Source organism: Ranitomeya imitator, chromosome 6, assembly GCF_032444005.1.
Source record: "Ranitomeya imitator isolate aRanImi1 chromosome 6, aRanImi1.pri, whole genome shotgun sequence".
Lineage (NCBI taxonomy): Eukaryota > Metazoa > Chordata > Amphibia > Anura > Dendrobatidae > Ranitomeya > Ranitomeya imitator.
This window is the reverse complement of record NC_091287.1, coordinates 416,260,322-416,286,731: the sequence shown is the minus strand read 5'-3', so window position 1 is coordinate 416,286,731 and position 26,410 is coordinate 416,260,322. Positions and strand designations below refer to the sequence as shown.

The following is a 26,410-nucleotide window of genomic DNA, read 5'->3' as shown; positions in this document are numbered from 1 at the left end:
GTATCACCAATATCGGTAGCACGTCCCCTATTTCCATAATATCACCAATATCGGTACCACGTCCCCTATTTCCATAGTATCACCAAAATCGGTAGCACGTCCCCTATTTCCATAGTATCACCAATATCGGTAGCACGTCCCCTATTTCCATAATATCACCAATATCGGTAGCACGTCCCCTATTTCCCTAGTATCACCAATATCGGTAGCACGTCCCCTATTTCCATAATATCACCAATATCGGTAGCACGTCCCCTATTTCCCTAGTATCACCAATATCGGTGGCACGTCCCCTATTTCCATAGTATCACCAATATCGGTGGCACGTCCCCTATTTCCATAGTATCACCAATATCGGTGGCACGTCCCCTATTTCCATAGTATCACCAATATCGGTAGCACGTCCCCTATTTCCATAGTATCACCAATATCGGTGGCACGTCCCCTATTTCCATAGTATCACCAGTATTGGTAGCACGTCCCCTATTTCCATAGTATCACCAATATCGGTAGCACGTCCCCTATTTCCATAGTATCACCAATATCGGTAGCCCGTCCCCTATTTCCATAGTATCACCAATATCGGTAGCACGTCCCCCATTTCCATAGTATCACCAATATCGGTAGCCCGTCCCCTATTTCCATAGTATCACCAATATCGGTAGCACGTCCCCTATTTCCATAGTATCACCAATATCGGTAGCACGTCCCCTATTTCCATAATATCACCAATATCGGTAGCACGTCCCCTATTTCCCTAGTATCACCAATATCGGTAGCACGTCCCCTATTTCCATAATATCACCAATATCGGTAGCACGTCCCCTATTTCCATAGTATCACCAATATCGGTAGCACGTCCCCTATTTCCCAAGTATCACCAATATCGGTAGCACGTCCCCTATTTCCCTAGTATCACCAATATCGGTAGCACGTCCCCTATTTCCATAGTATCACCAATATCGGTAGCACGTCCCCTATTTCCCTAGTATCACCAATATCGGTAGCACGTCCTCTATTTCCCTAGTATCACCAATATCGGTAGCACGTCCCCTATTTCCCTAGTATCATCAATATCTGTAGCACGTCCCCTATTTCCATAGTATCACCAATATCTGTAGCACGTCCCCTATTTCCATAGTATCACCAATATCGGTAGCACGTCTATTTCCATAGTTTGTCAGGCGACTGCCTATAATCACTGAATGAGCGTGCTAACAAAGTCTCGTTACTGATAATCGTCCCATGTAAAGAAGCCTTTACCTGCAGCGGCGGATGATCCCTCAGCCCTGCATTCTATGTATTACGACCCACGGAATGGGGAATATTGCATTTCACGACTGTAACTTTGGCTGTGCTGCGGTTCCTGGCGTGTTCTCCCATCTGACAGCAGATGAGGAGGAGTTGTGTTCAATAGTAAAGATACACAAGACACATCGCAGCACAGCCGGAGCTTACAGCACATTATCCATCATTACCAATATGCTACTAATTTTACATGATCCCCCCCCGGGACCTCCGCTGCGGATTCTAGCGCCTGTAAAACTCTCTATACACGTCTTTGGAGAATTTTGGGAAGATTCGAAGAACGTACATTATTTCTTTCCTAGTAGACAACCCAGAAGATTTTGTGGATGCTAAAAACTTATTAACCAGCAATTAAGCTCCACCCCATTTAACCCCTGCCTGCCGTGTTGCAAGTTATTAAACAGGAGCAATTTACATCCTGGTGACCCGTGCAGGCAATGCAGATGAAGAAACCGCAGTTCTGGCATCTGCAAATCCGTTCCTGGGCTAAATAATTTGTGCTGTGAAAGATCAGACGTCAGTGGCTGAAGTGATAAATAGAATATTTATTTCATTTTTGGAATAGGAAAATGACGGAAATTTCAACTTTTAGAAATTTTGTTTTAAATTTTAATACACATTTTTTGCATTGCAGAAGATTGTTAAATAAAACAGTGCAGAAAAAAAGCGCACCAGATATGTTATCTATGTAGTGATATTTTTATTTTGAACTTTAAAATTGGTTTAGAAAAATAGAGAGCACCAATGAATCAGATTTGGGGTATATTACATGTATTCTCTTTCACACGCACACCCAAAGGGACTGGCAATGGGCACCACTGTGCTGCAAATTTTTTTTTAAGGTTTTTCATTCCTTTTTTCAACCTAAGGCTACGCTGAGAGCTTTTAGTGAGTTTTTGACACAGAATTTCTGCACACTGTTCTGATGAGCTGCACATCGCCAACAACAGCGCAGCGTCCCGATGTCCACGGCAGACACCCACATTTTCTGTTCTGATGATATTCTGCTCACTACGTCGCGCACGATTGGAAACACAATAAGGATGCGGTACACACCTGGTTTCTTTTAACCCTTCTTTCTGGATGACTTCCAAGATTTGTTTTGCAGTCATTGGTGAATTTGGATGCTTTTCTAAAGCCTGAAAAGATATGAAAACAATATATTTTGTTATACAAGTTATAACGCGTCATCTCATAACAAAAAGCTTTTAAACTGCTAAGAGAACAGAAAAAACTAATTCTGGAAACACTTAAAGGGAAGGTGCCACCAGTTTTCTTGTAGTTTTTTTTTTTTGTGAAATTAAGCTTAAAATAGTAATTAAAATGTATTAATGCAATGTTTGCAAACCTTTTTAGATGAAAATTAGAATATATTTTCTTACAAAAAAAAAAATTATATATATTTAAAACTAGGGGGAGCAGTTTCCATTTTAAACCTCAAGCAGCTATAGTAAGACTTACCAGCTTTACTGTTAGCAGCAATATTGGGGCAGTAACTGCTGACACCATTTTCCTCCCTTTTTGGGTGGTCTAGTATTCCTGGGGCAGAATGAAGAGTAGCATCACAGGGCAGAGCCATTCTGTGGGTGACTGCCCTGTGATCTGCTATCACCAGCAGTTACGGTCTCGCTCACTCCCATCAGTCTCTCTCACCCAGATTACATGATTCTCTCACCCCCCTCCACAATGTATGGCCATTCACTGCAGACCCACAGCTCCTTATCTTACTGAGGGATGAATCACAGCTCCTGCCAAACAGCTGACAGCTACTGCTCCTATAATGCTAATGATATACTGTTCCTCCTTGATGTGTCTGCTATTCTGCCTAATGCTTTTCTCCTGCATTTTAGTCCCATCAGCCGTCAATCTAGGATCTGTTCTGCTGGAAGCAGTACTGCTTATGTTAGCAGATCCCAGGGCTCCATGAATATGGCAGCAGAGCATTCCCACTACTGTGAATTGTGCAGCCCACAGAGGTGTGTCCAGTGTACAGCAGTGACAGTTCTATCACAACAGATAAGGTTGGAGTCCATCTGTTATCTCCTATGACCATGGGGTGCCGTATCATGACACTGATCGTGTCCTGCTGCTACTGCGAAAACAAGATGTCAGCCCCCAGATCCTTCTTTAAACTCTTATAAACACACAAAATGTTTCAAATCCATTCAAAACTTGGTTATAACAGCATGTTATGCTACATTACATTGATTAATGATCTACAAACGCGGTACCTTCCCTTTAAGATATTTAACATCTTGTTCTAAAACCCCTATGAGGTTCACAGCTAACCAATAAATGGAAAGTTTTAAGGGGGTTGTCCACTACTTGGACCATCCCACCATAACTGTTTGAGTCAAAGTAAAATAAGACGTTACAGCGATTTCGGCACTCACGTTACGTTTTATGTCACATGAGCGCTGCGGGAATCAGCAGCTGCACTCCACTATTTTCTTGTAGCCGACATCAGCGCTGACACGTTATTGATGTGCATCAGAATATTGAAGACCTGGTGCCAACATCGCTGAAACCGCATCGGCGTCCGGGGTGAGTATTAGCATCCCTTAGTATACTTGGGCATTTAATAAGGGGTTATCCAAGTGGAGAACAAGTTCCTTAAAGTGAACATATCCACAAGACACTTGTCACCTTCATAAACATGAATTACAAGTGTCAAATGTTCTTGGTAGGTTTGGACCAATATAGAGCACAGTGCACAAGATTTAGGAAGGTGTGGAAAAAAGAATGCTTTAAAAAAAGAAAGAATTTTATTAATTCATTTTTATATCAAAACTCCGGACGGATTGCTAATTTATCCATTATTTAATTCTATACTTTACCCTGTGCGGCGGCTAATCAGTCCTCCTGGTAGGGAGCAGTCGCTACAAAAATCAGTCTTTTTTCCCTTCTGGCAGCTTATAGTATAGTCATTTATTTTCCAGCATACTTTCCAGTGGCGCCACATTGCGTAACTAAATATAAGTCATCACTGGATCATTTTTAGCAACAGATAAATGGCACATATTGTTGATATTATCTATACTATGTTCATAAGGTTTAAAGCGAACCAGTGATTCACACTAACCGATCCACAGGCAGCATGAGTCAATGTGGGATTGCAGAAAAGTGTATTTTACTCTGATACTTAAAAAAAACAAACATATGGAAGCATAATGAGAGACCTGACCAATCCGGTGTGGTCTGTGACTGACTTTGCCCCACCCCACTGCAGTTGATTGACAGGCGTTACTGTCCCATGCTCAGTAATCGTCCCACAGCCAGCTCCCTGCATACTGATCCTCTGTTCACTGCAGTCTTCAGTAGTGTGGTACATGAGCTGGAAAACTTACCGTAGTTTACTGGAAAAACAAAAGATGATTTAACAGCCAGAAAGGGAAGGAGGCAGATTCTGTAGGCGGTGCCCCTATCCAGCATCACAGATTAGCAGCAGCATCAAGGGTACAGAGAGACCTGTCAATCAACTGAGGAGAGGGCTATACGTAACTGAGCGCCAGTCTCGTGCAACCCTAACCCCACTTTTCACATTATGTTCACTCTGAAATGCTGCGGACTATAGCTGGCCAGGGAATGTAGGTCTTGGCTGACTAGTCAGGTTTGGTCCCCGGCTGGATGGATTCTACCTTCCCTGCTCCCATAGACTTGACAGCTTTCTCCATATGTGGACATCAACTACAGTGAGGCGGGGAGAAACTGGCCGGAGACCACAACGGACTGGTCAGCCAACACCATGGTCCACAGCAGGTTTTTCAAACTAGGTCTACTCTGAAACACTGCAGTGTTTTAGAGCAATACATACTTGCCATTCCTTTAACCCCTTCCTGTCATTGGATGCGCTGGTATGTTCAATGTCACATCCCGCCTTTTCTGCAGGCTCAAGAGCGCAGTCTGCATCATTCCCAGGAGATAAAGGCAGCATTACACAGCCATTGTCTCCCTGCCTGCCAGTGTCAATTTCTGACTGTGGCATTTATATCATGCAACCCAAGAGGGGTGCACTGTGGAACGAGCACATTCCCGCCCAATCCCTCGTGACGAGATCGCTTGGAGCCAAGGGCATGCCAAGGCAGCCGGGGACCTTCTGAAGGGTCCTAAACCTGTCATGACAGAACGCAAGATAAGATCAGCCTGTGGCCGGCGTTCATAGGAGGCTGTGATTTTTACTATACTATTATATATTCTGTGATATTACAACATATAGTATAAGAGAACAGTCAATCGCAGATTAATGTCCTCTAAGGGGAAAAGAAAAAGAAGTACAGATCTGTTGGTTAAATCTCAAAGATGTTTGGAGCAACCTCCTTGCTATGTTCCTTTAAAAACGGTGTCCAAGTGTACCAAGAAGTGACGTAGTTTTGAAGGCAAAGGGTGGCAATTAGCGAGCGTGCCGAGTATCCGAGCGTGCTAATATCTTGGGAGTGCTGCAGTACTATCGCCGAGTCACAGTGGCTGCTTGTCTCGTGGATCTTCAATAGAGTTGAGCAAATTTCTTTGGGTCCCTGTTTATTCGGCAAGCTATAGCGCTTACCAAATAAGCTGAGAACCCGGATACATGGAGCTCACCGGCTGAGCAGCGCCAAAGCTGCATGTGTCGCGGCAGTGTCACTGTCGTAGCACATGCATAGAGAGCCCAACACACAGGCTGTCCATGCATGTGCTGTTACATAGCCACGACACATGCAGCTGCGGCGCCGATCAGCCGATGCGATCCAGGTATCCGGGTTCCGTCTGCAACTTATTCAGTAAGTGCTATAGCTTGCTGAATAAGTGAGAACCCGAAAAATGTGCTCAACTCTACTCCAACAGCTGCAGAAGTAGACATTGCCTGTTTGTGAAGCTATCCCTGGATGTGTCACGGCTGTTGAAGACCTACAAGTCATGCAGCCACGGTGACTTGAACATAGCGTGCTCGCATACTATTAGCAGACGAGTGTGCTCTTATAACACCTTTTCTGAGCACGCTCGCTCATCACTAATGAGGTAATAAACATTGATTTGATTCAGATTCCTCTTTCATTCCTTCACAGTGTTTAGTTAATGGATACAAATAAGGTCTAACGACACAAATTTGCTGCACAACAGTGGGGCAGATGTGTCCCAGTTACACACCAGATACAGCGCCGGCGGCTGGTCAAACACTCAGCAGCTGACAGCTATACGCTCTGACTCCACCGGAGCACACACTGCTACACGGGGCAGAAGCCGCGGCCAGACGCTTAACCTCTCTCCAATGGGAACCAATAAAATGGATTTCACCAAATACTTACCGTATTCGATGGCAGCAGAATCCCCCAAACAGCAAGATTTAGGGTTACCGTATTTATATTAGCTACAGAGAAGACGTTCAAGGAATTTTCTAGGATTGAAAAATGGCCTATTTTACCCCACAGACAGAACTCCACCTGTAAGGCTACGTTCACACTAGTGTTCTGCTAGTGTGCGTCGCCTTAGCGTCGGGCGACGCAGCGGCGACGCACGCGTCATGCGCCCCTATGTTTAACATGGGGGACGCATGCTTTTTTGTGTGTTGCGTTTTGCAACACTTGCGTCTTTTTTGCCGCTAGCGTCGGACCAAGAAAACGCAACAAGTTGCATTTTTCTTGCGTCCGATTTTCGGCAAAAAACGACGCACGCGTCACAAAACGCAGCGTTTTTGCGTTTTGCCGCGTTTTTGTGTGCGTCGCGTCGCCGACGCAGCGGCGCGCAACGCTAGTCTGAACGTAGCCTAAGGGCTGTGTCTGGTATTACAGCTCATACTATGATGCTTGGCTTATATAGCGCCATCATATTCCACAGCACTTTCCAGAAATCATCACAGTCGCCATTGAAGAGAAGGAATAAGAATACATTGGGTTCAACATGCTGTAGGCACGTCCACCCGCCAAACATCCAAGTACCAGAGGAGCTTCCGTCATCTGTGTGTGACGCTGCGTGGGAGCTATTTCTGCATCTCTCGGCAGGAATGACGCCAAGGTAAAAATGCATATTTTTGCAAACGTTTTTTACTTGCGTTTTGGTGCAGATTTTTCGACTCATTTCTATGGGTGAACTCTGTAGCAAAAACGCTGAAAAGAATTGGACATGATGCAGATTGAAAGCTGCACCAAACCTGAGAGTCACAAATAAGCAACGTTCATTTGCTGGCATCAGGAAACCCGCCAGGTTGTGACAAATCTGGACTTAAAAAAAGCAGCAAAAACGCAACGTGTGCTCAAAGCCTTACTGCTGCGCTTTTATACCAGTTTATACACAAATAAAACGTGATAAGTTACCGATACTTGTTGATAAAGTCAGCTCTGCATCCCAGTACATAAACATTTGATATTAAATTCCTATTTTATAAGAACTAAACATAGATTACATGGGCTTAAAGCACCACTCCAGCAATATTGCACAAATGGAGTGGTGCTTTAAATGCCAATGCCTTGCTCCTGATACTCACCGGCTGCCACCTTTATCCTTTTCTGACTTCATCTTTTTCCGCTACAGTCGGTCTCTGGTGAAACGTGACCCGTCGGCAGCTCCAGAGTTTATGGAGTGCGCCAGAGGTCACTTCTCAATATATCTCTAATAGAGGCTTGTCCTGGCTCTCAGACTTGCGCCAAGCTCTTGTGATGTAACGTCTGACTTCCGGCCAGTCAGATGTTAAGGGCACAAGATTGCACCGCGGGGCAGGAGCGGCGACAGTAAAAGGTGAATCCACCGGAGAGTATTAGAAAAGGGGCAGGGCGCTTACATTTAAAGCTCCACTCCCATCGCTGAAAAAAAAGAACAAACAAACACTGGAATGGCGCTTTAAATAAAAACTAAAATGAAGATCATAAAAAAAGGCCTCTGACCTAAAGAACCCAAACAAACCAGGGCTCTTTAATGCACTTTTGGTCTGCCTGAAAATGAGGAAACGTTCACAAAGATTCTGCTCCAAATTCTATGACAAAATAGCTTTAAATACTCCTTCAGTAAATATTGATTTCTATTAGAAACGCTCCAAATGGTCTTTCAGTGTGGATAATATCGATGTAAATACGATAATCGCATGCTCCCAGTGGGGAAACCAAGATAATCCTGTAGTTACGATAACTTTTTAATACAAAACCTTTTTTGTTTTCCCCACAGGGCATTCTTTTTTCAGCTGGCTAACACGGTACCAAGCCCCCTTTTGATTTTACTATAATAGCACCATATCAATTCTTGATGTCTCTGGCTGAAACAAAAGCTCCAGATTTGGACAATGAATCAGCAGGCGTAAAAAAAATAAATAAATACCAGAGCACGCAAACATTCTGTGATTATACCCCAACATGTGCTGGTGTGCTTCATCTAGAACTGAAAAAAATCACCTTAATGGTGCAGTATATTGAATACACCCTGGAAATGAGCAGCTTTCAAACTGAAGGATCCAGATTTCAATGGCGGCCATGTTATTCGTTTATTTCACCCTGCTTCATTAGCCAGAAAAGAACTCCTACATCCTCAAAGATAACTACTAACTGACCAACGACCTTGACATCAGACGACCAGCAATTTCTCATGCTGTTAAGATGTCACTTATGGGAACTTTTGTTTAATTCTAAGCACAAACATTTGTCCTATTCAGGTGAAGATCACACAGGTGCACTAGGGTTTGGACCAGCCTTTTTTGGAACCCATCAGGAGCTTCATGCTGCCCCAACCACAGGACAGACATTAGTGTGGTGTTTCCAAGAAAAGATTGTTTAAAGCGAACCTGTCAGGTCCCTGATACCCTCAGAGCCACCAGCAATTGTGTCTAAATATCCAAATTCCCTGTCTCTCTTTGACTAGTCAGCCCACAAGCGCCATCGGCAGTGCTATACAAAGCTCACGCATGCGTGCAGCTTCTTCCCCTCGCTTCATTGATCCTCTGAAGCCGGGTGTACGCATCCTGGCTTCAGAGAGGCACACTCTACATGATCGTGATCGGAAGAGTAGAAGAGGTTTGCATAGTGCTGACAATGATTTCGGCGCTTGCAAATCATGTTATTATGCCCATAGGGGTGTGACAACATGCTAAGTGGGCCCACTAGTCTGGAGACACCAACACCTCCTTGATTAGTCAAAGGACTCCTTTACAAATAAATACTTTAGAAATACTTTTTCTGAAGATCTTTTTATGTGTGTAATGTAATACAGGGACTGTTAAGAGAATTTATATATGTAGACAACTGCTGGTGGTTCTGGGGCCACGGGGGACTTAACAGGTTCATTATAAGCCGGAGTGATGACGTCATCATTGGGACAGGTCTCAGCTCTGCACGTTTGACATGTCTTTACCATGAGGAAAAACTCACTGTTCTAGCGAGGATCACAGAGGTCACCACAGTTCAGTCCGGCTGGAAAAGCAGCATCAGTGACCGGCAGTAACCTCGATGATGTCACCGCTAGTCACTGATGCTGCACTGCAGCAGCTCATTCCCCAGTGGTTCTCAGACTGGACGGTCGCATCTTGGCACCATCCAGGTTGAAAACTGCTTGTCACCAGACAAGGATTACGGTGTGGAACAGAATGACGGACAGGTGAGGCACATAGATTTTTTTTATTTTTGTTTTATTACAGGAGACGAGGGATTCAGCGGAATGGGCGTTAGGCGACTATAACGGTGTTTGTTATTTTTAAATAAAAATCGAAAAGTGTGCTATATTTCAAATAAAATACTTTTTTCTAGCTGTGTGTTTATTTGTCACTAGATGGTGGCCCGATTCTAACGCATCAGTTATTCTAGAATATTTATGTATGTACGTAGCGCTTAGCACAGCCACGTAGTGTATAGCACAGCCCACGTAATATATATATATAGCACCGCCCACGTAATATATATATATAGCACCGCCCACGTAATATATATATATAGCACCGCCCACGTAATATATATATATAGCACCGCCCACGTAATATATATATATAGCACCGCCCACGTAATATATATATATAGCACCGCCCACGTAATATATATATATAGCACCGCCCACGTAATATATATATAGCACCGCCCACGTAATATATATATATATAGCACCGCCCACGTAATATATATAGCACCGCCCACGTAATATATATAGCACCGCCCACGTAATATATATATAGCACCGCCCACGTAATATATATATATATATATATATATAGCACCGCCCACGTAATATATATAGCACCGCCCACGTAATATATATATATAGCACCGCCCACGTAATATATATATAGCACCGCCCACATAATATATATAGCACCGCCCACATAATATATATAGCACCGCCCACATAATATATATAGCACCGCCCACATAATATATATAGCACAGCCCACGTAATATATATAGCACAGCCCACGTAATATATAGCACAGCCCACGTAATATATAGCACAGCCCACGTAATATATATAGCACCGCCCACGTAATATATATATATATAGCACCGCCCACGTAATATATATATAGCACCGCCCACATAATATATATATATATAGCACCGCCCACGTAATATATATATAGCACCGCCCACGTAATATATATAGAACCGCCCACGTAATATATATAGAACCGCCCACGTAATACATATATAGCACCGCCCACGTAATATATATATAGCACCGCCCACGTAATATATATAGCACCGCCCACGTAATATATATAGCACAGCCCACGTAATATATATAGCACAGCCCACGTAATATATAGCACAGCCCATGCAGTATATAGCACAGCCCACGCAGTATATAGCAGCCAGGCAGTATATAACAGCCCACCTAGTATATAGCAGTGTGGGCACCATATCCCTGTTAAAATAAATAAATAAATAAAATATAGTTTTATACTCACCCTCAGCATAGGCAGCATCAATAGTAAAAAGTTGGTCAGGGATGGGGCGACACACTGGCACTGACTGGAGGGGAGTATGGAGGGGGCACTGACTTGAGGAGAGTAGGGAGGGGCCAATTCGCGGACGGACTGTGCCCGTCACTGACTGGTGGCGGCCGGCCGCGACCAATTGGTGACGCGGGATTTCCATGACAGACAAAGAGACGGAAGTGACCCTTAGACGATTATATAGATAGATATAAACTATAGGATTAGTAATGGATAGGTGTCCTATAGACACCACTCCATTACTAAGCCATGGGCTTGATGCCACCAGACAACACAAAGGTGACATCAACCCCACAAATATGAACCCCACTTGTCAACGCTACAGGGCAAGTGGGAAGAGCCGGGCAAAGAGCCAGAAATGGAGCATCTAATAGATGCGTCTATTGTGGGTGGCTGCAGGCTGCTATTTTTAGGATGGGGGGCAATATCCATGGCCCCTTACCAGCCTGAGAATACCAGCACCCAGCTGTCTTCTTTAGCTTGGCTGGTTGTCAAAAATGGTGGGGACCCCATGCAGTTTTTTTTTAATTTATTTACAAGTCAGGCACCGGGTGATGAATATTCCCATCAGCCTTTCCTTCTCTCACTGTTATGAGCAGCAGCAGGCGTTGGCTGATGAGAGCAGCAGACCCATCAGCCGACAGCAAAGATCGGAGGTAACCTTTAGGCTGTGTGCACACGTTCAGGATTTTTCAAGTTTTTTTTCGGCAGTTTTCCGCTATAAAAACGCGATAAAACCGCTAAAGAAAGCTTACATTAAGAATTCTATTATTAGAATGCATTCCGCATTTTTTGTGCACATGCTGTGTTTTTTTTTCCGGAGCGGAAACGCATCCCGGAAAAACCCGCAGCATGTACATTCTTTGTGCGGAATCGCAGGGATTCCGCACACTTAGGAATGCATTGATCCGCTTACTTTCCGAATGTGGCTATGCCCACCATGCGGGAAGTAAGCGGATGTGCGGTTGGTACCCAAGGTGGAGGAGAGGAGACTCTCCTCCATGGACTGGGCACCATATCCCTGATAAAAAAAAAAAAGAATTAAAAAAATATAGTGATATACTTACCTTCCGATGTCCCCCGAAGTCCTCCCGCTTCTCATTGGTACACGCGGCGGCTTCTGCTCCCAGGGATGCTTTGCACGAAGGACCTGGGATGACGTCGCGGTCACGCGACCGTGACGTCACAAAGGTCCTTTGTGCAAAGCATCCCTGGGAACGGAAGCTGCCGTGTGCACCGCTGAGGAGATCGGGGGCTGTTGGAAGGTGAGAATAATAATATTTTTCCTAATTATTTTTAACACTAGATCTTTTTACTTGCATAGGCAGCATCAATAGTAAAAAGTTGGTCACACTTGCCAAACACTATGTTTGACAAGTGTGACCAACCTGTCAATCAGTTTTCCAAGCGATGCTACAGATTGCTTGGAAAACGCTAGCGTTCTGCGCGCTAATTACGCCTGCAAAACGCTAGTGTTTAGCGGGAATATGCATGCTAATTCTATATGCGTATTTCCCGTGGCAGGGAGTTCCGGACGTGTGCACATAGCCTTATACCTCCGATCACAGCTGCTGGCTCACGGTGTCATTTGACAGCATGGGAACTGCGGTTGTCTGACCAGCGGTGATAATTTTACTGCCGATCACAAGCAGTGTTTTCCGCACTGTCATGCACATGACAGCATGTCAAACACCCAGTGTTTGGGGGCAGGACCAGAACAGTAACAGGGAATTCCTGGTGAAGTCGATGTCCGTGCCCGAACAGTAGGTGTTCAGTACGGACGCCGAACTTAACTGTTCGGGTTCGCCCATATCTAGTACTGAAGATTGTAGTAGTGTAGACACTGTACCTTTCCATAAGCCGAGGCATAAATAATTCCTAGAATGGACAAAAAACAAGTATGTAGCTAAAAATATGAATATCAGAGACGCAATAAAGAAAATCCTACCCTGATCTAAAGTCAGCAGTATAGGAGCAAACAATGATACTGCAGAACCAGGCTGGCAACTGCTGGGTGTTTTATGCAAAAGTCTTATTTATTTTAACCCAGGTCTTTATATTTCTGAAATTTAGACAAGCGTACCAAAAAGGCCATACCCACGGTCTAAAAGTCTTCACACATCCCTATACCGGCACTGGAAAACGGTACCGGTGTCATCAGTGCTTTGAATCAGTGTACCATCCGTTATGTTTCTGGTTTGAAATCAATTCCAAAGCTTCTCCTATACTTCGCAATGTTAAACACGTACAGCAGACAGACGGCACACGGACAGCGCAAATTGTACAGTTGTCATCTGTGGGCTTTTTACACCGACCCATAGACTTGTATTGGCCCTTGTCATCTGTGCTGCTGATAGAAAACGGACATGTCTCCATGTGGTTTGCACAGACACACGGACATGTGTGAAGCACTATAGATTGTAATAGGTACATTTGGTAACGTAAAAAAAAAAAAAAAAACTGATGCCACACGAACATGTGAAGAGGGCCTTACATGGGGCGATACTCTGCCACTAACGAGTGTGAACGGAATTAGGGTATGTTCACACGTTCCTGATTTCCATCCTTTTTTTTTCAGGACTGAAACCGCAGCTCTTGGCAGAAAACGCAGGTCCTTTTTTTGTGCTTTTTTGGTGCGTTTTTTGATGCGTTTTTTGATCCTTTTTTTTATGCAGTTTTCTATGCAGAGTCTGTGTGTTTTCTAGGAAGTTTTTTTAGGGTTAAAATGGCTGAAAATACCCTAACCCTACCCCTACCCCTATTCTAACCTTAGTGGGGAAAAAAAAAAAAAATTCTTAATTTTTTTATTGTCCCTACCTATGGGGGTGACAAAGGGGGGAAGGGGGGTGTCATTTACTATTTTTTTATTTTGATCACTGAGATATAACCTATCTCAGTGATCAAAATGCACTTTGGAACGAATCTGCCGGCCGGCAGATTCGGCGGGCGCACTGCGCATGCGCCCGCCATTTTGCAAGATGGCGGCGCCCAGGGAGAAGACGGCCGGACGGACATCGGGAGGCCGGGTAAGTATAAGGGGGGGAGATTAGGGCACCGGGGGGGGGGGGGCATCGGAGCACGGGGGGGGGCGTCGGAGCACGGGGGTGGGGCATCGGAGCATGGGGGGTGGGATCGGGGCAGCCACACTCCGCCCGCTTCCCCGCACATCCTGCTGCAGCGGTTCGGCACCACAAACCGCAATAAAACCCGCAGATATATTTTTGATCTGCGGGTTTTACTGCGGGTTTGACCTCACAATGGAGGTCTATGGGTGCAGAACCGCTGCGGCTCCGAAAAAAGAAGTGACATGCTCCTTTTTTCCCGCAGCTATTCAGCGCGGCTTTTTTTTTTAAATTCAGGATCATGTGCACAGCGGTTCCTGTTTTCCATAGGGTACATTGTACTGTACCCTGCATGGAAAACAGCTGCGGAACCGCAGCGGCAAAAACGCTGCGGTTCCGCAGTAAAAAACGCACTGTGTGAACATGGCCTTAGCATGACGCTCTGCGCTTGTTACACTTCCATTTATCTACAATCGAATGATCTGTAACAAGTGTCCCCATACAGTCTGATTATCCTCGGCAGCACATCCCCCGTTCCATAAGGGTGGACTGGCAACTAACAATCGTCTTCGGACCCACACAAATGTCGCTGAAGAGACTTACATGGCCATAATGTAACAATCAGCTGTCCTACACTGTCATTTTTTGAAACCAGCATTTTTTTGTTCTCATGCGCCATACTGAAGGCAATAACCGGCTGCTCTAATGACATTCATAGAATCGATTCCTGGATGATTATAAACCATTGATGCATATACAGATCCTTAGGAGGAATCAGACCTTAAAGCGGAGAATACATTTATTCTCCTATAGGGCAGATGTTGGCAGTAGGTACGCGGGAGCGTGGAACGAATGTCAACATTATACTGTGGAATTAACAATCTGAGACATACACGCCTATACGGTTGCAATCGCTCCACTAGAAATATTTATCCCCAGTGACAGTGTCCTAAAGACATACAACTGAGCCTTCCAAACAAATACCCTAAACGCACAGCTCCAGCCATTTCTTAGTAATGTCGTCAATGGCAGATCCAGGTCACGTTCGTCACTGCTCTGTGAAATGCTCCCATTATCTTCCCGCACCATGCCGGGGTCTACGGTTTGCAATCTGTTATTACTGGATCTTGGTAATAAATGCTGGAGCATCCATAATCCTATTCAACACTTATGCCGAGAAATACAATTAGGATCAGGATCCAGCCCTGTTTCTAGTAACCGGAGGTGTCTCGCATGGAGAGACTGGAAAAGGGAACACAAAACTGCTGCAACCTTACGACTTGTTCACATGTTGCATATTTGCTACATTTTTGGATATCCATTTTTTTTTTTTATGCAGGGGGGGAAAAATTATAAAAAAAAAAAACACCACCACAACATTATATGGTAGAAGTCAAATGAATGAGATATCTAAAATCTATGGAAAATATGATGGTTATGAATATCAGAACTCTAGAATATTGTGACAAAAAAAAAATACAAAAATTTTCATTAAAAACCTATATAAATTTGGTATTGGTATGATTGCATTGACCCACAAGACAACCATACTGGTGAACAGGGTATAATAGAATATGGAATGACTGTTTTTTGGTGTGCTTTGGATTCCCAGTGTAATAAAAAGGCATGAAAAAGTTGCACCTACCATAAAATTGTGTCAATGAAAATTACAGCGAAAGAATAATAAATGATAACAAGAACAAACTCACATACAGCTCAGCTAACAGAAAATTGTGACTCTTTTGCTCTCGGAATAGGTAGAACGGTAAATGAATGATTTTTTTTTCCAGAGTGTGTAATAGGTGTGCAAAACAGGTAAAACCTCAGAAATGTTGGTACTACCGTAATTGTGATGAACCACAGAATAAGGCTACTTTTACAGTTGCCGTGATTTTGCGGCCCCAATAGATTTCTATGGGGCTGCAATAATTCCACTGGCCGTGGAAAAAAAATAAAAAATAAAAAAAATCAAACCAGCTCGATCTTTTTCCCGGCTTACAGACACGGGCTCCCTTGTAAATCAATGGGGCCGCAAAAACAACGGATGGTGCGTTTTACCTGCGGATTTTTCAAGAACTGAGCGGAAAAATCTGCACAGAAATTCGCAATATGGGCACATACCCTCAAGGGTTATAAGATGACCAGTGAATTCTAATTTTTATAACCGAGACATGGTTAGATGAAAGCTATGACTGGGCAGTTAACTTACAGGGTTACAGTCTGTTTAGAAAGGATCGTAAAAATCGGAGAGGAGGAGGGGTTTGTCTCTATGTAAAGTCTTGTCTAAAGTCCACTTTAAGGGAGGATATTAGCGAAGGAAATGAGGATGTCGAGTCCATATGGGTCGAAATTCATGGAGGGAAAAATGGTAACAAAATTCTCATTGGGGTCTGTTACAAACCCCCAAATATAACAGAAACCATGGAAAGTCTACTTCTAAAGCAGATAGATGAAGCTGCAACCCATAATGAGGTCCTGGTTATGGGGGACTTTAACTACCCGGATATTAACTGGGAAACAGAAACCTGTGAAACCCATAAAGGCAACAGGTTTCTGCTAATAACCAAGAAAAATTATCTTTCACAATTGGTGCAGAATCCAACCAGAGGAGCAGCACTTTTAGACCTAATACTATCTAATAGACCTGACAGAATAACAAATATGCAGGTGGTCGGGCAGCTAGGAAATAGCGACCACAATATTGTGCAGTTTCACCTGTCTTTCACTAGGGGGACTTGTCAGGGAGTCACAAAAACACTGAACTTTAGGAAGGCAAAGTTTGACGAGCTTAGAGATGCCCTTAATCTGGTAGACTGGGACAATATCCTCAGAAATAAGAATACAGATAATAAATGGGAAATGTTTAAGAACATCCTAAATAGGCAGTGTAAGCGGTTTATACCTTGTGGGAATAAAAGGACTAGAAATAGGAAAAACCCAATGTGGCTAAACAAAGAAGTAAGACAGGCAATTAACAGTAAAAAGAAAGCATTTCCACTACTAAAGCAGGATGACACCATTGAAGCTCTAAAAAACTATAGGGAGAAAAATACTTTATCTAAAAAACTAATTAAAGCTGCCAAAAAGGAAACAGAGAAGCACATTGCTAAGGAGAGTAAAACTAATCCCAAACTGTTCTTCAACTATATCAATAGTAAAAGAATAAAAACTGAAAATGTAGGCCCCTTAAAAACAGTGAGGAAAGAATGGTTGTAGATGATGAGGAAAAAGCTAACATATTAAACACCTTCTTCTCCACGGTATTCACGGTGGAAAATGAAATGCTAGGTGAAATCCCAAGAAACAATGAAAACCCTATATTAAGGGTCACCAATCTAACCCAAGAAGAGGTGCGAAACCGGCTAAATAAGATTAAAATAGATAAATCTCCGGGTCCGGATGGCATACACCCACGAGTACTAAGAGAACTAAGTAATGTAATAGATAAACCATTATTTCTTATTTTTAGGGACTCTATAGCGACGGGGTCAGTTCCGCAGGATTGGCGCATAGCAAATGTGGTGCCAATATTCAAAAAGGGCTCTAAAAGTGAACCTGGAAATTATAGGCCAGTAAGTCTAACCTCTATTGTTGGTAAAATATTTGAAGGGTTTCTGAGGGATGTTATTCTGGATTATCTCAATGAGAATAACTGTTTAACTCCATATCAGCATGGGTTTATGAGAAATCGCTCCTGTCAAACCAATCTAATCAGTTTTTATGAAGAGGTAAGCTATAGGCTGGACCACGGTGAGTCATTGGACGTGGTATATCTCGATTTTTCCAAAGCGTTTGATACTGTGCCGCACAAGAGGTTGGTACACAAAACGAGAATGCTTGGTCTGGGGGAAAATGTGTGTAAATGGGTTAGTAACTGGCTTAGTGATAGAAAGCAGAGGGTGGTTATAAATGGTATAGTCTCTAACTGGGTCGCTGTGACCAGTGGGGTATCGCAGGGGTCGGTATTGGGACCTGTTCTCTTCAACATATTTATTAACGATCTGGTAGAAGGTTTACACAGTAAAATATCGATATTTGCAGATGATACAAAACTATGTAAAGCAGTTAATACAAGAGAAGATAGTATTCTGCTACAGATGGATCTGGATAAGTTGGAAACTTGGGCTGAAAGGTGGCAGATGAGGTTTAACAATGATAAATGTAAGGTTATACACATGGGAAGAAGGAATCAATATCACCATTACACACTGAACGGGAAACCACTGGGTAAATCTGACAGGGAGAAGGACTTGGGGATCCTAGTTAATGATAAACTTACCTGGAGCAGCCAGTGCCAGGCAGCAGCTGCCAAGGCAAACAGGATCATGGGGTGCATTAAGAGAGGTCTGGATACACATGATGAGAGCATTATACTGCCTCTGTACAAAATCCCTAGTTAGACCGCACATGGAGTACTGTGTCCAGTTTTGGGCACCGGTGCTCAGGAAGGATATAATGGAACTAGAGAGAGTACAAAGGAGGGCAACAAAATTAATAAAGGGGATGGGAGAACTACAATACCCAGATAGATTAGCGAAATTAGGATTATTTAGTCTAGAAAAAAGACGACTGAGGGGCGATCTAATAACCATGTATAAGTATATAAGGGGACAATACAAATATCTCGCTGAGGATCTGTTTATACCAAGGAAGGTGACGGGCACAAGGGGGCATTCTTTGCGTCTGGAGGAGAGAAGGTTTTTCCACCAACATAGAAGAGGATTCTTTACTGTTAGGGCAGTGAGAATCTGGAATTGCTTGCCTGAGGAGGTGGTGATGGCGAACTCAGTCGAGGGGTTCAAGAGAGGCCTAGATGTCTTCCTGGAACAGAACAATATTGTATCATACAATTATTAGGTTCTGTAGAAGAACGTAGATCTGGGGATTTATTATGATGGAATATAGGCTGAACTGGATGGACAAATGTCTTTTTTCGGCCTTACTAACTATGTTACTATTTTTTTTTTTTTTTTTTTAAACTTCACATTTTATGCGATTGAGTGGTCAAAATTACAGAAAATACCCAAAAGTAACACCATTATAAAAACTGCACCCTTCAAGGTGTTCAATCAAAACCACATCCAAGAAGTTTACCAACCCTTCAGGTGCTTTACAGGAATTAATGAAATGTGGAAGGAAAAAGTGAACATTTAACCTTTTTTTTTTCACAAACATTTTACTTTACTTTTCTCATTTTCATAAGGATAAAAGGAGAAAATGGGACCCCAAAATTTGTTCTGCAATTTGTCCTCTACGTGGAGTAAAATTAACGTTTGAAAGCATGGCAGGGATCGGAAAGGATGGAGTGAAATTTGACTTTTGGAGGCCAAACTTGGCTGGAATCATTAGCGGATGCCATATCGTGTTTGGAGAGCCCCTGATAAGCCTAAACAGTGGAAATACCTCAACAAGTGACCACAGTTTGGGAACTAGACACCTCAAGGAATGTATTTAGATGTGTGGTGAGCACCTTGAACATACAAGTGCTTTACAAAAGTTTATAACATTAAGAGGTGAAAAAAAAAAACATTTTTCCCACAAAAATGTTCATCAAGTCCCAAATTTAGCATTTTTACAAAGGGTAACAGAAGAAACTGAACCCCAAAATATGTTGTGCAGTTTATCCGGAGTACGGAGATACCCCATATGTGGGGGGAAATTCGTTTGGGTGCACGGCAGGGCTCAGAAAGGAAGGAGTGATGCTTTGGTGCACGGACTTTGATGGGACGGTCTGTAGGTGCCATGTTGTTTTTGGAGAGCTCTTGATGTGCCAAAACAATGCAGACCCCCCCCACAACTGACCCCATGTTGGAAACTAGACCCCCTCAAGGAATTAATCTAGATGTATGGTGAGCACCTTGAACCCACAGGTGCTCCACAGAATTTTGCAATGTTGATCTGTGAAAATAAAAAAAAATATATATTTTTTCTTACAAAAACGTTGTTTTAGCCCCACATTTTTCATTTTTGCAAGACAAGGATAGCAGTAGAAAATGGACCCCAGAATTTGTGCCATTTCTCTCGAGTACAAAGATAACCGATATGTGGTTGAAAACTACATTTGAGGTACAGTGCAAAGCTCAGAAGGGGTGAAGCACCATATTGTAGTGTAGATTTTGCTGGACTGGTTTGAGGGTGCCATGTAACATTGGCAGAGCCCCTGATGTATCAGAACAGCAGCCCCCATAAGAGACCCCACTTTACAAACTATACCTCTCAATGAAGTACTGTAGGAGTGCAGTGATCATATTGACAGGTGTGTCGCAGAATTTTATACCATTGCCAGTGAAGAAAAAAAGTTACATTTTTAGTACCAAAATTTTGTTTTAGCCCCAGGATTTTACATTTTCACACTGGGAAATTGGGAAAAATGGCACTAACATTTGTTCCACAACTTTGCTGAATGTAGAAATACCCCATATTTGGCTGTAGAGCACTGCTTAGCTATATGGCGAGGCCCGAAGTTTTCCAAAAACAAGCAGCAGTGAAAATTGCAAATCTGTTATTGCAGTGCCCAGCAAATTCTTCTTGAGACATGCACTCATAATTTAAGCAGACACTGTCGGGCTCAGAAGTTAGGAGTAGATTTGGGAGTACAAAATTTGCTAAATTTCTTTTGGGGGACAAGGAGCCATAGTTCTTTTCCACAGCCATTGCGCTATCAGTAACATAGAAGCCCCATATATTTCCGTTAACAGATGATGGCCCTGAGTGGGGACTTGCATTCTTTGTGGATCTCATGTTATCAACGCTGTGTACATACATAGGAGTTTCCATCTAAATCTCCAAATCATGTGATTCTGATGACACTCTGGACTCCATCTGGCCTCTGATCAGAGGTGTCCTTTTCAGAAGTGCACAAAACAGGTTCGGACCATGCTTTTATAAACACTTGACAGCGATAAAACAGCTTGTGTGCTATTGGGTTTGGCCCACCCCTCCATATAGATTTTCTCCAGGTTTTCGGGGGATGTCATTTGGCAACAGAGTTTCAGCTACCTCCAAAGATTTCCTATTGCGTTCAAGTCTGGAGACTGGCAAGGCCACTGAAGGACCCCTTGAAATTCTTCTTAGGGAGCCATTCCTTAGTTGCCCTTGGTGTGTGTTTTGACCCATCTTCAATGCGCTTACTGAGGGAAGGAGGTTGTTGGCCAAAATCTTGTGATGAATGACCCCATCAATCCTCGCTTCAATACAGTGCAGTCGTCCTTTACAGAAAATCATCCCAAAAGAATAATATTTCCCCCACCATGCTTCACGGTTGGGATGGTGTTCTTGGGGTTGTACTCATCCTTCTTGCTTCCCCAAAGACGGAGAGCGGAGTCGATACCAAAAAGTTTTATTCTGGTCTCATTTGACCCCATGATCTTCTCCCATGCCTCCTCTGGATCATCCAGACTGGCGAACTTCAAACAGGCCTGGACTTTTGCTGGCATGAGCAGTGGGACCTTGCATGCCTTGCTGGACTTAAATCCATTACGGCGTAGTGTTACTAATGGTAATGTTTGAGACTGTGGTCCCAGTTCTGTTCAGCTCACTGACCAGGTCCTCCTGTGTAGTTGTGGGCTTATTCTAGATCTTTCTTAATAATCCTTAACACACAAGGCGAGATCTTGCATAGAGCCCGAGACTGAGGAATAATGACAGTCATTTTGTGTTTCTTCCATTTTCTAATAATTGCACCACAGTTGTTGCCTTCTCACCAAGCTGCTTGCCAAGTGTCCTGTAGCCCAGCCTTGTGCAGGTCTACAATTTTGTCTTTGGACAGCTCTTTGGTCTTGGCCATGTTGGAGAGGTTAATGTGTGATCAGGTGTCTGTTATACAGGCAACAGGTACAAACAGATGGGTCATTCCACATCAAGTGGACCAGTTTTAATAATCGTCCCCACTCAATCTTCTCCGATTTTGCTGAAAATTTATAAGGATGTACATGTATGTTTGAAAAGAGGTTCTGTAAATTTTTAGGGCCAGATCTCAAATACATTGGGCACTGTTGACCTTTCACTGGAGGTTCCACCAAGCCTGCGGCTTCAGCTAAGAGGATTTTGCAAACTTTGGCACATAGCCATTAGAGTTCTATACTGGCTATGATGCTGAAATTTGGCATACTAGCTCAGCTTTTGCTGCTAAACACGATAAAGTTATTACCGGCTATGACAAAACAATATTTCGGCCGCAATTTTGTGTCAAAGTAGCTTGAAAAACGCGTTGCATAAAATTTATGCCAAACTTTGCCCATATATAACTCAAGACCAAAAACCAATAGTAACTGGTGCTTTGCCCTGTACACCAAACATCTACATGACTTTGCATTGCTGCAATATCACGGTCAAAGCATATGTATTTGTGGAAATATTCACACCCACATATGATCAAAAACGTAAAAAAAACGAATTTTACCTATTTTTAGGTCAAATTTCTCAAAAAGGGTACCCCTAAATTAACTCTGATATCATTAGAAAGATACACACAAAAAAAATCCAGCACTTCATATTCATTAGGGCCAAAGGTATATTAATGTCAAGACCTTTCCCTTATATTCAATTGGCATATCGCCAGGTGAAATACTCCAAACAGCTATTTTTACACCAAAAAAAGAGAGTACATATATCACCAGATAAAAAGTATATAAATTTTATTAAACATATATTCTAATGACATATAACACAAGAGTACATGAAGGAACAACAACTGAGCACTCAAAGGGAGGCGCACTGTTCCATTACATCCCCTTTGAGAAAGCCATCAGAACGCGAAACGCACGTCAGGGGTCATAGGGCGGACCACTGTACCTCCGCGACTTACAATGGGTAAGCATGAATGCCAGTGACATATACGATCTTTAAAACTGAGTGGTGCTGTCTACACATGTGTATCTGTGATGCAAGTTTGATTTTCCTTTATATGAATGTGAAAGCACCTGCAGCAATGGAGCTGCTTTATATACATGGATATATGCTATGCCAAGTCTGATTAATGGAACAGTACGCCTCCCTTTGAGTGCTCAGTTGTTGTTCCTTCATGTACTCTTGTGTTATATGTCATTAGAATATATGTTTAATAAAATTTATATACTTTTTATCTGGTGATATATGTACTCTCTTTTTTTGGTGTAAAAATATCATTAGAAAGAGCACATTTTTCTCTACAAGGATCATGGTTTTGTTTTTTGGAGTCTCTCAGTTTAAGAAATGAAAAATGCCACTGAACATGGTGTTATTTATGCGCGTAATGCATTGATTTTGTGTTTGATTTTCAGATTCTTATCACATGTTACAGAGTTGTATTGTTGCTAGCAATGTCTATTATAATCAAAAACCTTTAAACCTTTTTATTTATGAAAAGTTATTGACTATTGTTACATTTTAATGCATATACGGTATTTATTTTTTAGCGATGGAGAATTAAATTGATGAAGAATCAGCCCAGTGCTCTATCGGCCTTGCGAACAATTCGAAGTGCCACCTTAAGACATTCACCCATAGCAAGGATGAGTTGAAATTGTTTACAAGCTTTGGATTGGATGAACAGAAATTGCTGCGTCGACGAGTGGGACTAAATTTTGACGAACATTCACAAATCTGTTTACACCATGAAGCTTCATTCTTGACCAAATATGAGCATTTGCAAAAATCGTGTTGCAATCCTTTTGGGAAGAAAGGTCATAACACCAAAAAGAATTTGCGAGCTATCAATTTGTTAGCAGCTGACCAGTTGAACGAATTTACAAAGAATGATGTGAAGCCTGGCCAGAAGATGTGTGCATCATGTCGAAAAGAATTTGCTAACAGGAAAAAAATCAGCTGATCCAGTTTCCTCTGAATCAGATCCAGATGGAATGGAATGTTCTCCTGAAAGTCTAAATTCAAGCTTAACATCCATTGGCATCTCTCCTCTGAAATATCCACGGGAAAGCCAGCGGGATTCACTTGGATATGCAAGGAGAAAGATGAGCCAGGTACAAAATGCATTTTCTAGAAAGATTGCTTCAATTGGAGGGCTTGAGCCGAAAGACATGGAGCAAACAAAAACAGCACAGTGCAAAATGTGTCTGGATTACAATCACCTTTTGGCAGATTTGAAGCAAAAGCTGCAGGTGTCCAGTCGGGCAGAAAAGGTCCAAATCTTGACATTGGCACCTAAAAGTTGGTCCTTTAAGGCTATATCAGACGAATTCGGTGTCTCTGAACAAATGGTCAAACAAGCTCGAAAGCTTAAATGTGAACATGGGATCTTAGCCTTACCTAGAATCAAGTGTGGCAAGAAAGTTTCTGAGGAAGTGAAGAAAAAGGTGCAGGCATTTTTTGAGGATGATGAATTCAGTCGAATGTGCCCTGGTAAAAAAGACTATGTATCAGTGCGAATAGCAGGAGAAAAAAAGCAGACGCAAAAGCGACTATTACTGAGCAATATGAGGGAAATGTTTGTTGCCTATCGGGATCGGAATGGCCCTGAAATTGGATTTTCCAAGTTTTGTGAGCTTCGGCCAAAGTGGTGCGTAACCGTTGGATCTGTTGGAACACATTCCGTTTGTGCGTGTACCATTCACCAAAATGTCAAACTAATGCTTGCAGCATGCCCAATCAATGATGACTACAAAGAGCTCATATGCAAAATGGTCTGTGGAATTGAATCCAAGGACTGTATGCTTGGCCGTTGTGATAAATGCCCGGGTCCTAAAGTTTTAAAAGAATTTCTAGTCAATGTGTTTGTCAACAGTGACCCTGAAGATATTATTGAGTTCAAACAATGGATTCACACTGATCGAGACACGCTTGATACCAAACAACTGACTATAGAAGATTTCATTGAAGAATTGGTTTTGAAAATTTCTAAACTTTGTAGCCATCACTACATCGCCAAGCATCAAAGTTGCTATCTGAAATCGTTGAAGGAAAATCTGAGACCTGGAGAGCTTGTGATCCTTATGGACTTTGCTGAAAATTACTCATTTATTGTTCAAGATGCCATTCAAGGTTTCCTACTGGGAAAATAGTCAAGCTACAGTACACACATTTGTAATTTACTTCAAGGAGTTAAATGGTGAAGCTGCGCAGAACATCAGCTTGTGCATAATCAGTGATTGCTCACGACATGACAGTTGCAGTCCACACTTTCTTAACAGTAATTGTGGAGTATCTCAAGACTCATCTATGGGATTCGTCATATCCACTACTTCAGCGATGGATCTGCAGCCCAGTACAAAAATTTCAAAAATTTTCTCAACTTGTGCCACCACAATGCTGATTTCAATATCAGCGCTGAATGGAATTTTTTTTGGTACCAGTCATGGAAAGTCGCCCTGTGATGGGATTGGAGGGACAGTAAAGAGGTTGGCAGCTCGTGCCAGTCTTCAACGCCCAACTGAAAACCAAATACTGACCTCAGTGGATTTATTCAACTTTTGCAACGAGCAACTGCATGGAATCAAGAGCAACTGCATGGAATCAATTTTATTTTTGTTCCAAAAGAAAAAATTGTCGAAATACGTGTAGTTCAAAAGGAAAGGTTCAAAGATGGACATTCAATTGCTGGAACAAGAGAAAATCACCAGTTTGTGCCAATTGATGACAAAAAAATTCGCATTTCAAGGGTGTCAAATGACTCATCATCTTTCATTGCCCATGTAGATAGATCTGTTAGATCAGAAATGCCTTTTGTGCCAATTGCAAACCTCCAGCCAGGGCAATACATTGCCTGCATTTACGATAGGAACTGGTGGATTGGAAATATTTCTGAAATTTCAGTCGACGAGCATGATGCATTAATAAATTTTATGCATCCTCATGGACCAGCTAGCTTCTTTCACTGGCCTGTGAGAAATGATACATGCTGGATTCCCGAGCAGTCATTCATTGCAATAATTCCAGCACCAGCTGCAACAGCAATGGGCCGACAATACAGCTTCTCTGAACCGATTATGTTGCAAATTCAGCAACAATTCCAGACCACTTAGACTGAACATTATGGCTTGGGAACCAACAAAAGATACCCAATATTAGGCTTGGGATCCTAGGCAAAGACACCGACCCTCAGGTTTCGGAACCTGCGATAAAGAGACCGCCCGAGGCTCGCCTTGCACGGCTATCGGCCATGGCTCCTAGGCGATGGGGCCGCCAATTCTCAAAAGACAGCATTATTACA

At 42.7% G+C, this 26,410-nt stretch overlaps 1 protein-coding gene across 1 annotated transcript in view; it reads right to left on the bottom strand.

The window, feature by feature from the left end:
• Positions 1-26,410, bottom strand: part of ASXL3 (ASXL transcriptional regulator 3) — a 186,867-nt gene that overhangs the window by 144,258 nt on the left and 16,199 nt on the right. Inside the window, exon 2 of the mRNA XM_069731268.1 lies at positions 2,365-2,447. Within this exon, the coding sequence (XP_069587369.1) occupies positions 2,365-2,447 (83 nt within the window). The remainder of the gene's footprint in view (positions 1-2,364; positions 2,448-26,410) is intronic.